The sequence below is a fragment of the Macaca fascicularis genome, chromosome 8 (genome assembly GCF_037993035.2).
Source record: "Macaca fascicularis isolate 582-1 chromosome 8, T2T-MFA8v1.1".
NCBI lineage: Eukaryota > Metazoa > Chordata > Mammalia > Primates > Cercopithecidae > Macaca > Macaca fascicularis.
The window spans coordinates 77,317,759-77,329,277 of record NC_088382.1 but is presented as its reverse complement, the minus strand read 5'-3'; the positions used below and the strand labels follow the sequence as shown (position 1 = coordinate 77,329,277).

General features: G+C 43.7%; 1 protein-coding gene across 7 annotated transcripts in view; it reads left to right on the top strand.

Moving 5' to 3' along the window:
• The first annotated feature begins 580 nt into the window (after nt 1-580).
• Nucleotides 581-11,519, top strand: part of ARFGEF1 (ARF guanine nucleotide exchange factor 1) — a 145,445-nt gene continuing 134,506 nt past the window's right edge. For 4 of the 7 annotated variants that reach the window (XM_065519316.2, XM_065519315.2, XM_005563484.4 and 1 more), the window contains exons 1-2: nt 581-852; nt 1,026-1,198. In XM_065519316.2, the coding sequence (XP_065375388.1) occupies nt 1,075-1,198 (124 nt within the window). In that variant the 5' untranslated portion in view covers nt 581-852; nt 1,026-1,074. Of the gene's footprint in view, nt 853-972; nt 1,199-4,075; nt 4,131-11,519 lie in introns of those variants that run through there. The other 3 variants (XM_005563485.5, XM_045399107.3, XM_073998902.1) reach the window with 2 other exon arrangements.

The following is an 11,519-nucleotide window of genomic DNA, read 5'->3' as shown; positions in this document are numbered from 1 at the left end:
AGAGAGAAAAAAGTGAAACATTTTCCAACCCTTATCATAGGTTTTGGCTTACTTTTCCCAAAACAGAATCCTCCCTGAGGTAGTCGGAGAGCACAGTCCTGGATAGCAGTTCCGTGCACCGGGGAAGGAGGAAATTTTAGAGTCCAGTGATGCAGGCGGAGACCCAGTGTGGCTGAGAACGGGCGATGCGGGTGTTCCTGTGACCCCTGGAATGCAAAGGATTGCACCCCCATCAGAAAGTTAGAGGAGCCGATGCAGAGTAGCCAGAAGTCCTGTTCATTCGGCAGGAGCAGGGGTGCCGAGTGGGGGGGATCTCCGGTCCCGCAGCTCGGCCGCAGCCAAGAGCCCGAAGTGCTGGGCGCGGCGCCACCAGAGGCCCGCCACGCCCCACGCCGCCCTGCAGGCGAACGCTGGAGGCCCCGCCGGGCCGCCGTAGCGCTGCGGCTCGGCCCGCTCCTTCCGCGCCGCCCTCCGCCCCCAGCCTCCCGGCGCCGCGGTAGCTCTGGGCAGGCAGCGCCGCCGCCGCCGCCGCCGCCGCTGCTTCCTCCTCTGCAGCCGTTCGGCCGCTGCGTGACGCGTCGTTTCCTCCCAACATGGCGGCCGGGGCAGGTCGGCGGTGATGGAGGCCAGTTCGCGGCCGCGGCGGGTGCTAATCCCCACAGTAGCCAGGGTAGCCCTCCTCTCGCGGTGCCTGTGAGAGCCGCCGCCACCTAGTCCCTCAGTTCCCGGCAGACAGCCGCCCAGGCCGGGCTCCGTTACCGCCGCCAGGGCCGGAGGGACGAGTGAGAGGGGCGGCCGGGACGCGACCCCCGGGCCGGGAGAAGCTGAGGCCCGACGGGCGCGGCCCTCGAGGTACGGCTTCTCGGGCGCGGCGAGGACCTCGACGCTCCTCGGCGGCACCGCGGCTAGTCTCGCTCGCCCGCCCCTTCCTGATCCTGCCGCTGCCCTCCACGCCTCCACTCCCCCACCTCCACCCCCTCTCCTTTCTCTCTTCTCTTCCTTCTTCTCCTCCTCCTCCCCTCCAGCCGCTGGGAGCCGCGGGTCGGACGAGCCGCCGCCTCCTTCTCTGCGTCCATGTATGAGGGGAAGAAGACGAAGAACATGTTCCTGACCCGGGCCCTGGAGAAGATACTGGCCGACAAGGAAGTGAAGAAGGCGCATCACTCCCAGCTGCGCAAAGCTTGCGAGGTGGCATTAGGTGAGTGGGGAGGAGGCCCGGGGGATGGGGTGCTTGTTGTGGGGCGGGGGGACAAGGGGGGCGCCCGTGGGGGGCTGGGGTCGCCCGAGGCTTGCCCGAGGCCCGCGCTTCTGACCTCGGGGAGCCCTCGCGGAGCCCTCTGCTCCCTGTCTGGAGTTGATAGGAACTCGGCTGGATGTGGGGCAGAGGCAGGGTAGAGGAGGAAGGGCGGTGAGCTGGGCTTGGGAAACTCGGCCGGGCATAGGATCGCGAGGCACCTGGGTTCGAGGGATCGACTTGAGAGTGAGGATTTTGTTGGTGGTCCGTGAGGTGCGGACTGGATACCACCCTTTGTGATGAAGCAGAAGATGAGCTGTTGTTTATTAGCTTGGAAATTGAGGTGGGGCCGGTATGTCAAGATTGGGCGTGGGAAATGTTCAATATCATAATTATCAATAACTTTTTCGTTTAGCGAGGTACTTTGGGGAGATAGGCTGCTGAAGTTGTTTCCTTGTTGACAGTCTTGAGAAGGGGTTCAGAAGAGGTGCAGCCGGTTCTGACATCTCTCCGCCTCTGCCACAGGAAAAACATAGAGTAATATTGTATCTGACTGGGCTGACCTGGAAGAACAAGTCCGGTGGTTAAGGGGTGGGGGTGGCGGCGTGAAAGCAGGGAAGCAAAGAACCTTTAGATAAAATGGCTTTAGGTGACAAGGGAAGGGAGGGTTTGAAATGAGGAAAATGAAAAAGACAATGACACCCACTAGCCACATGTCTGGACAGTGGCAGCTGCTCTCAAGCTTGAATTGTGATTTATAGTTCAGATGGAAGAGATCTAGTGTAATGAAGCCCGCAGCAGGGAAAATCTAAACAATACCTCCTGCCTATGAGGTTAGGCAGATAAGGAATAGTTAAAGGGGGAACATTGTTAGATCTATTGCATCCATCAAAGATGAAATCGTTTGAGAGACCATTTAACACAAAGATGCATTCCTAATGCTTACACTTTATAGCACTGGAAATACACTAAGTCAAATTGGCAAGAAAAGGAAGCTTGCTAAATAGGCTTTGGAAAAAAGCCTTCTTGAAAGGGAGAAAATCCACAATAAAGTATGCTAAAGTTAAGGAGTCAAGACAACTTAAAATTAGTTTTTAATTATCAAAATAAGTAGAAGACTACTATTTAATTTGCTGTGATATACCGTAGTTTTTTTTCCCCTAGATCGTTAAAATTGGTAATATGGAAAACGTCAAAGAAATTTCATCTTAAAAAATTTGAGTGTGTAGTATAAGGGGCTTAAGTTTGTTTTTTCACCTTATTCATCGACTTGAAGTTTGCATTTTGTTATTTTTGTTGGTAACAAAAGACTGTTCCCCGTGTATGAGAAGACCGTTGTCTAGTGGCAGAAACTGTATTTATATCTAGATCCTGAAAGGTATAATTAAATTGGGGTGGGACTGGGGAGAAAGTGATTTTAGAATTTTTAAAATAATTGTTATATGTAGGTTTATAAATTACTTGAAGGTGAAAGAACTTTAGAGAGATTCAAATTAAAGTTTAAAATTTTTGTTTGTTGAGACAGGGGCTTGCTCTGTCACCCAGACTGAAGCACAGTGGCACAATCAGGGCTCACTGCCACCTCAAACTCCCAGGATCAGGCATTCCTCCTGCCTCAGCCTCCCAAGTAATTGGGGCTTCAGGCACACCGCCACACCTGGCTAATTTTTTTTTTTTTTTGGGCGGAGATGGTGGTCTCTCTATATTGCCCAGGTTGGTCTCCAAGTCTGGGCTCAAGAGACCTCCCACCTTAGCCTCCCAAAGTGCTGGGTTTATAGGTGTGAGCTACCTCTCCTGGCCTTAATTTTTTATAATTCAGATTTTTCATGTTACAACATATTTTTAATACATTAAATTGTAAGTATCAAACTGAAGAAATGGAGTGTGTTGTGTGTATGTATATATTTTCCTTCTCCAAAATGGTAACATAAATAAGCATATTTTAATGGAGAGCCTACTGGAATGAGAGTCAGAGATCCTATATTTAAATCCCAGTTGTGTTACGTCGTTGTATTTAGCAAGTCCCTGGGCCTTAAGTTTTCTGTAAAATTAGGGTATTGAACTTAATGATTGTATGGTCACATCTCCTCTAATGTGCCATGAATGTGATTGCACTGTCCTGTTAACTCATGCATTGGGTATTCCCTACCACTCATGAGCATCATCTTTAGAGGGCCTATGTAGGGCTCTAAATGGTCCTTGCCATTTCTGGAGGTAGGGATTACTTGATATGTGTGCCAACTGTAGCAGCGTTGTCTATTCCAGATTTTGCCAGTTTTTACTTTTTTGTCCCTTCTGTATACTCAGTAGAAGCTTGTTATGAAGAATGTGACTATCCAGGGAGGGGCTAGGAATCACAGTACTTTATTTACTTGAGATGTATAAGGCATTTTTTCCCACATTTCACAAAGTTACATTTAGCCTCCGACAAAGCAAAATCTCAGTAATCTCATGGTAGCTAATCCCTGGTGAACTTTGTTTCTTCCCTTGCAGTCTATCTACATCACCACCCAAACATAAATTGGGAGGGATAACTCATTTTGTAAAGTATGTCTTGCAGGAAGATGGTATGCCCACAAATATATTGTCCTTGAAAACCATTTGAGACTTATCTTCTCCACTTCACTATTGAGACCTGGGCCAGGCCCACTTTGGTCTGTTGGTAATCTGTGTGGGCATCAAGCAGGATGGGAAAGCAAACTGAAAAGGCCTGATTTAGTCCTCTCGTGTCTATAGATTGTGAGTGGGTGGGTGTTGGATGGTGGAGATACAGAGGTCATTTTGTGGGTGGTGTTATAACCCTTCTAAATACCCACATGTCTGTCTTCCTTCTTTCCCCAGATATTTATTGAGCATACAGCTGAAGGGAGATGGACAGTAAACAGGAAAATACATAGTATGTCAGACTTTTAATCCTTTTTTGTTTGAAAATCATTGTATTGGCATGTGAGTAGATTTCAGAGTATTGCCATTCAAAATTAATTCAGCTACCTTTTAACATGGCCAATTATAGATGGATTTTCTGTAAACTGTACTCATGAAATTACAGCTTATCGTGTATTCTTAAAACTTTTTTTGCAAAAAAGTATAACTTATGAAACAGCATCTAGGTTGGGGAGATTTTACTTCATTAAAACAGAATCCATTCTCAAAGACACTATATCAAGGAACTTTTATCTTCACAGAAAGAAAAATAAACCTTTAAAGGGATGCAGAGTTAATGTAAAACGTTTTTCAGATTTTCTTATGTCAGACTTTATTTTGAAGTAAAGAATGGTTAAAAAAGAAATAATCCCCGCCCCCGCCCCCCCCCCCCCCCCCCACAGTTAAAACTGGTGTGAAGGCCACAGGTCCAGGAACAGCTCCAGGTTGCCCTCTTTTGGTACCTGCCCTACTACAGCTCTCTGCAGAGAGAGGGAGTCTAGGCTGCCCTAGCTTAGCCTGATCCATTCCTGCTCTCGAGAATCCTGACTTAAAAATAGTCTGGCCATCTGCTGGCAGATGAGACAACAGCTGAGCTATTTTTAGTTTCAAAGAATTTAGGATTGTTGTGGGATTGGGCTTGAAGGTAGCATTGTTTATCTGCTAGGGAGGGTGCAGTTGGCACTTATTCCAGTAAGGCCTCTAAGTTTCAGGAGTTTCTTTTATGTTAGGATTGTGACTAGTTCAACTTACGCTTTCTAACATCGAATATCTATGAAGATACTCTGCAAATATTAGGATGAAAGAGTTCAAGTTTGGAAACTGGCACTGATACAAAATAAGAGTGGAAGAGGTGAAGAGCTGACCAGAAGAAGGTTTTAAAGGGAAAGGGGAGGCATATACTGGCAGTAACTAGGGTGGGTTCCCAGGAGGTATATGGGAAAATAATGGAGACAGAATTGTTAGGGAAGTAATTTTTGCATCAGACAGGGTATGAATTTATATTGTTCATATTATAAAGTGATCCTGTTGACTTAGTTTTCTTATATAAGAGTCTATTACCTATAATTATAGTTTCATCGAGAAATATAATATTGAGACTCAAACTTTTCAGAACTTGCTTCCTTCTGCCCCTTTAATCCCACCCTTATTTTTGTTGGTGGTGTTATAAAAAAGATATGTGGGTGGAGGGGAAATTACCTGAATGCTTTGGGCTCTGCGTTTATGCTACTTTTGGTAACTGTTAATTTTCATCACTCTTCACCATTTATGAAAAAAATGATTTATCCCCAAACAATATCCTGTGAATACCTTAATTTAAAATATTTTAAACATCAGTGAACACCTTAATTATAATTTAAATCCATTAACAAATCTCTGTTTAAGCCTTCTTTGATATCTAAAGTAAAAAGTGTTTTCAGTAAGCCAAGCTACCTGAATTTTTGAGATGGGTAGAAGACTATAATTAATGACATAACTGAAAGATTGATCCTATTTGCATTTGTTCTTTTCTTTCACATTTCAGATTTGTTTTTAGGACATTTGCTCCAGAATAGTGTTGAATAAAATAAATGTTGTAGACTACAAGTTCTTAGAGAAGCTCTTTGAAGAAAATAAGTTTGGGTTGAAAAAATAAGTTTGGATTACAGTGTATAATCTGTTTCCATTTGGGAAATTTATAATGCACATGAACATAGTTAAGATTCTGAAAAGTCCTCCAAGAAAGACACCTGCTGAATTTTGTTTAATGAAGATTTTCCTGAATGTATGTGATCCTTTTTCATTGTCTGCTAACTCAGTTAACTCCCGTAGGATATGTTGTTCCTTGGAACTTACTTTGGTACACTGGGGAAAGAAGGGCAAGTACAATAACCCTAACTACTGGTGAAACCATCTTCCAGAAGAGGTTTGGGGAAACCAGTACACAAACCTGTGTTTCTGTAAACACAGGTTTGGGGAAAGCAGTAGATGTGTTGATAGTGTGGGAAGGAGAAGCAAGTATGAAATAAGGAGCAGGAGAAATATCGACATCAGAGGACTATTTGCTGACTAGCTTTCTTTCCCACCCCATCTAGGGGCAGGTAACTCATTTGTATCTCCTGTTAAGGTTTAACTTAGAGAGAAAATTGTGAATGGGAAATCATTTGGGGAAATATTTGTCATAATATTCCTCACATAATGGAGGAAGGATATTTGAAAAGGGAAAAATATACTTGAGTAAGTTATTGTTGTCATTCCAAACTAGGTATATATTTCAATCAGGTATTTGTTGAACTCCTCTTATGTGCTGGGTATACAGCAGTGAACCAAACATGCTTTCATAGAACACACATTCTAGTAGGGTGAGGGTGATAATAACGACCTTATATCATCAGAAGAAAGAGTTCAGAAGGTTAAAGGGAAAAGGGTGGGAGTGCTGATTAGTTAGAGTTGTCAGGAAAGTCCTATCTGTGAGATGACATTTGAGCAGAGAAGTGACAAAAGTGAGGGATTTAGTCTTTCAGACTAAATGAAATAGAAACAGGGGAAACAGCAAGATGGTTGTGTGCTTGGTGTGTTTCAGGATGCAAGGAGGCTTGTGTGGCTGGGAGAGAGAGGGGGAAAGATAGGACGGGGAGGGCAGATTTGGGATTTTAGTGACAGCATGTTTATATTTTTAAAGGCTCACTGTGGCCAGAGACCATGGGGACTTAGACTAGGTTGGTGGTAGTGGAAAGAGTGATAATTGTGTGCAGTTAGAATATATTTTGGAATCCACAGGATTTGCTGATGGGTTGGTTGACAGAGGGGATGGCATCCAGTCTTGTAACCAGAGCTTCAGGGTAGGGAAGATGGCATTCACCTCAATGGGGAACACTAGGATAGAAAAAGCCTTTGGGAAATAGGTTTTTATATAGTAAAATATTTTCATCCTGCCTTTTATATGTATTTAAAATGTTTTAATGATAGAGTTTTCTGATGATAGGATATTTTCTACTGAGAATAACACAAAATAATTTCAATTTTGTTTTGTCGATTTTTTTTTTTTGAGACGGAGTCACGCTCTGTCACCCAGGCTGGAGTGTAGTGGCGCGATCCTGGCTCACTGCAAGCTCCGCCTCCTGAGTTCATGCTATTCTCCTGCCTCTCAGCCTCTCCAGTAGCGCCACCACGCCCGGCTGATATTTTTTTTTTGTATTTTTAGTAGAAATGGGGTTTCACTGTGTTAGCCAGGATGGTCTCGATCTCCTGACCTCGTGATCTGCCCGCCTGGCTTCCCAAAGTGCTGGGATTACAGGCGTGAGCCATCACGCCCAGCCTGTCTTGTCAGGTTTTTTGCAGGGAGGTTTTTTACCAAAGAAATGAGCCTTTCACTTGTCTGGTTCTTTTCCTGGAATAGGAACTTTGTGGATGTAATTAGTGAAAGACCTTGAGGTGAAATTGAGATCCTCAACTTAGGGTCTTATTAGGTGGGCCCTAAATCCAGTGAATGGTGTCCTTGTAAGGAAGAGGAGGGATTCTTCCCTGGAGCCTTTGGATGTAGCATAGCTCTGCTGCGACCTTGATTTTAGATTTTAGGGCACCAGAACTATGAGAGGAAATTTCTGTTGTTTTAAGCCACCAAATTTATGGTAATTTGTTAAGGCAGCCTTAGGAAATGAATGCAAGTTCCCTTTTTATCCTAACTTTTCAGACCCATTTTGATTTCTTATTCAACTTTCCACTTATAGAGTCTACTATATGTATGTTTACACAATACAATCCTGTCTTTGGCTCGTCTCTGATTGTTTCATGAATCTAGAAAGCAGTTATTCTGAGGCTTTAGTGTGTCATAAGTAGAGGCTCTTGAAAAGCTTCTTAAAAGGTCTGAGCTCAGGTATTCAAAAGTATTTAAAAAGTTTTGTGTTCTACTTTTGATTATTTTGTTTTGCTTAGACTTGATATAACTAAATTTGTTTATTAACATATAACTAAATTTGTTTATAACCTATGTTATCTTTTCATTCAGAAAAGTCTTTGAAAATCTTTAAAATGGCTGGGTGCGGTGGCTCACGCCTGTAATCCCAGCACTTTGGGAGGCTGAGGCGGGTGGATCATGAGGTCATGAGACCAGCCTGGCCAACATAGTGAAACTCTGTCTCTACTAAAAATACAAAAAGTTAGCTGGGCGTGGTGGTGGTGGGCGACTGTAATCCCAGCTACTTAGGAGGCTGAGGCAGGAGAATGGCTTGAACCTGGAAGGCAGAGGTTGCAGTGAGCCAAGATGGTGCCACTGCACTCCAGCCAGGACAACAGTGTGAGACTCTGTCTCAAAAAAAAAAAAGAAAAAATCTTTAAAATATTTCATATTACCACTGGCAGTGTCTTTAGGAAACTCCATGTGAGGCTATTAATTTTTCTTAACAAAAATGTGTGCACTGAGGCTTCATTTAATCAGCTGTTTAACAATCCTCATTTGTCAGAACTTTGCTAAGAAATGAAATAATGAAAATAGAAGCAAAGTACATATCATGAAGGCCAAGTACTGTATATAGAAGAGAATCTCTATGACTTTTAGTCTGTATACTTTTATAATTCCAGTAAGTTTGGGAATTTGGTATTTTTTATAAACGAATCCTTCAAATCATTTTCAAAAGTGCAAGTACAACAATAAAAATTTACTGTGATACAGGGCCGGGCGCAGTGGCTCACACCTGTAATCCCAGCACTTTGGGAGGCCGAGGTGGGTGGATCATGAGGTCAGGAGATTGAGACCATCCTGGCTAACACAGTGAAACCCTGTCTCTACTAAAAATACAAAAAATGAGCCAGGTGTGGTGATGGGCGCCTGTAGTCCCAGCTACCTGGGAGGCTGAGGCAGGAGAATGATGTGAACCCGAGAGGCACAGCTTGCAGTGAGCAGAGATTGCTCCACTGCACTCCAGCCTGGGCGACAGAGTAAGACTCTGTCTCAAAAAAAAAAAAAAACATTTTTACCGTAATACTCTTAGCTGGAGATAACCACTGTTAACTTTTTGAAAAACAACTTTCTGATGAATGATTTACATACTATAGTATTTACTTTTTTTGAGTGGAATGATTTTTGGTAAATTTACTGAATTACGCAGCCATCAGCATTAAATCCAGTTTTAGAACATTTCCATTACTTCAATAAGATCCGTAGTGCCCTTGTTGTCATCCCTAGCTTCAGGCATTCAGTAATCTATTTTCTGTTTTTAGAGTTGCATTTTCTGGACATTTAATGAAATGCAGTTATACACAGGTGGTCGTTAGTGTCTGGTTTCTTTCGGTATGTTTTTGAGGTTCATTCATGAAGTTTGTATCCACACTTCATTTCCTTTTATTGATTTAAAGCATTCCATTGTTTAGATATCCTATATTTTGCTTATCCATTGTACCAGTTGATGGATATTTGGGTTGAATGAATAATACTGCCACTAATATTTGTGTGTAAGTCTTTGTGTGGACGTAAACTTTTATTTCTTCTAGGTAGACAAACTGGGAAGGGAATTGGTGGGCCGCATGATAAATTTATGTTTAACTTTTCAAGAAACTTTTTAAGAAACTGCTAAATTCTTTTCCAAAGTGCCTGCACCATCTTACATACCCACCGGCAGTGTATGAGGCTTCCCGTTTCTCCAAATTCTCACCAATATTTGTTACTGCCTTTTTATTTTTAGCCATCCTAGTTGTTATAATGAAGTGTTACTTCATTGAAACACTGTTAACTTTTTGAAGTACAGATTAAATATCGGAAATGCTTGGGATCAAAAATGTTTTCAATTTTGGGTTTTTTTGGATTTTGGAATATTTGCATATACATAATGAAATATCTTGGGGATGAGATTGAAGTCTAAACACAGAATTCACTTATGTTTCACATACACCTTATAAACGTAATCCAAAGGTACTTCTATGCACTGTTCTTTTTTTTTTTTTTTTTTGGAGATGGAGTTTAGCTCTTGTTGCTCAGGCTGGAGTGCAATGGTGCGATCTCAGCTCACTGCAACTTCCACTTCCCAGGTTCAAGTGATTCTCCTGTCTTAGCCTCCCAAGTAACTGGGATTACAGGCATGCACCACCATGCTCAGCTAATTTTGTATTTTTGGTAGAGAGGGGATTTGCCATGTTGGCCACTCTGGTTTCAAACTCTGACCTCAGTTGATCCACTGGCCTTGGCCTCCCACAGTGCTGGGATTACAGGCATGAGCCACTGCGCCTGGTCTTATGCACTGTTCTTAATTTTGTGCGTGAAACAAAATTTTTTGTTTGTTTGTTTGTTTTGAGATGGAGTCTCGCTCTGTCGTCCAGGCTGGAGTGCAGTGGCGTGATCTCCCTTCACTGCAAGCTCCGCCGCCTCCCGGTTCACGCCATTCGCCTGCTTCAGCCTCCCGAGAAGCTGGGACTACAGGCGCCTGCCACCACGCCTGGCTAATTTTTTTTGTATTTTTAGTAGAAACAGGGTTTCACTGTGTTTGCCAGGATGGTCTCCATCTCCTGACTTCGTGATCCGCCCGCATCGGCCTCCCAAAGTGCTGGGATTACAGGTGTGAGCCACCGTGCCTGGCTGAAACAAAATTTTGACTGTCTTTTGACTGTGACCCATCACATGAGATCAGATTTGGAATTTTTTTCACTTCTGGCTTCATGTCAGTTCTCAAAAAGTTTCAGATTTTGGAATATTTCAGATTAGGAATGCTCAACCTGTATTTTTCCCAGACTTCATTCTCCACACACATACACAGGAGCATGGACATGGACAAGCATATTCTTCAAAAAATTGAGCAGCCAGATGTGGTGGCTCACACCTGTAATCCCAGCACTTAAGGAGGCCAAGGCAGGGAGATCACTTGAGCCCAGGATTTTGATACAAACCTGGGTAACATGGCTAAACCCTGTGTCTACAAAAAAATACTAAAAAAAAAAAAAAAAAAATTACTGGGTGTGGTGGTGTGCACCAGCTACTTGGGAGGATGAGGTGGCCTGGGAGGTTGAGGCTGCAGTGAGCTGTGATCACACCACTGCACTCTAGCCTGGGTGACAGAGTGAGACTCTGTTTCAAAAAAAAAAAAAAAAGAAAGAAAAAAAAGCCTGCCATGGTGGCTCGTGCTTGTAGTGTCAGCACTTTGGGTGGCTGAGGTGGGTGGATCATGAGGTCAAGAGATCGAGACCATCCTGGCCAACATGGTGAAACGCTGTCTCTACGAAAAATACAAAAATTGGCTGGCCGTGGTGGTGTATGCCTATAGTCCCAGCTGCTCGGATGGCTGAGGCAGGAGAATCACTTGATCCCGGGAGGTGGAGGTTGCGGTGAAGCCGAGATTGCGCCACTGCACTCCAGCCTGGCAACAGAGTGAGACTATGTCTCAAAAAAAGAAAAAAA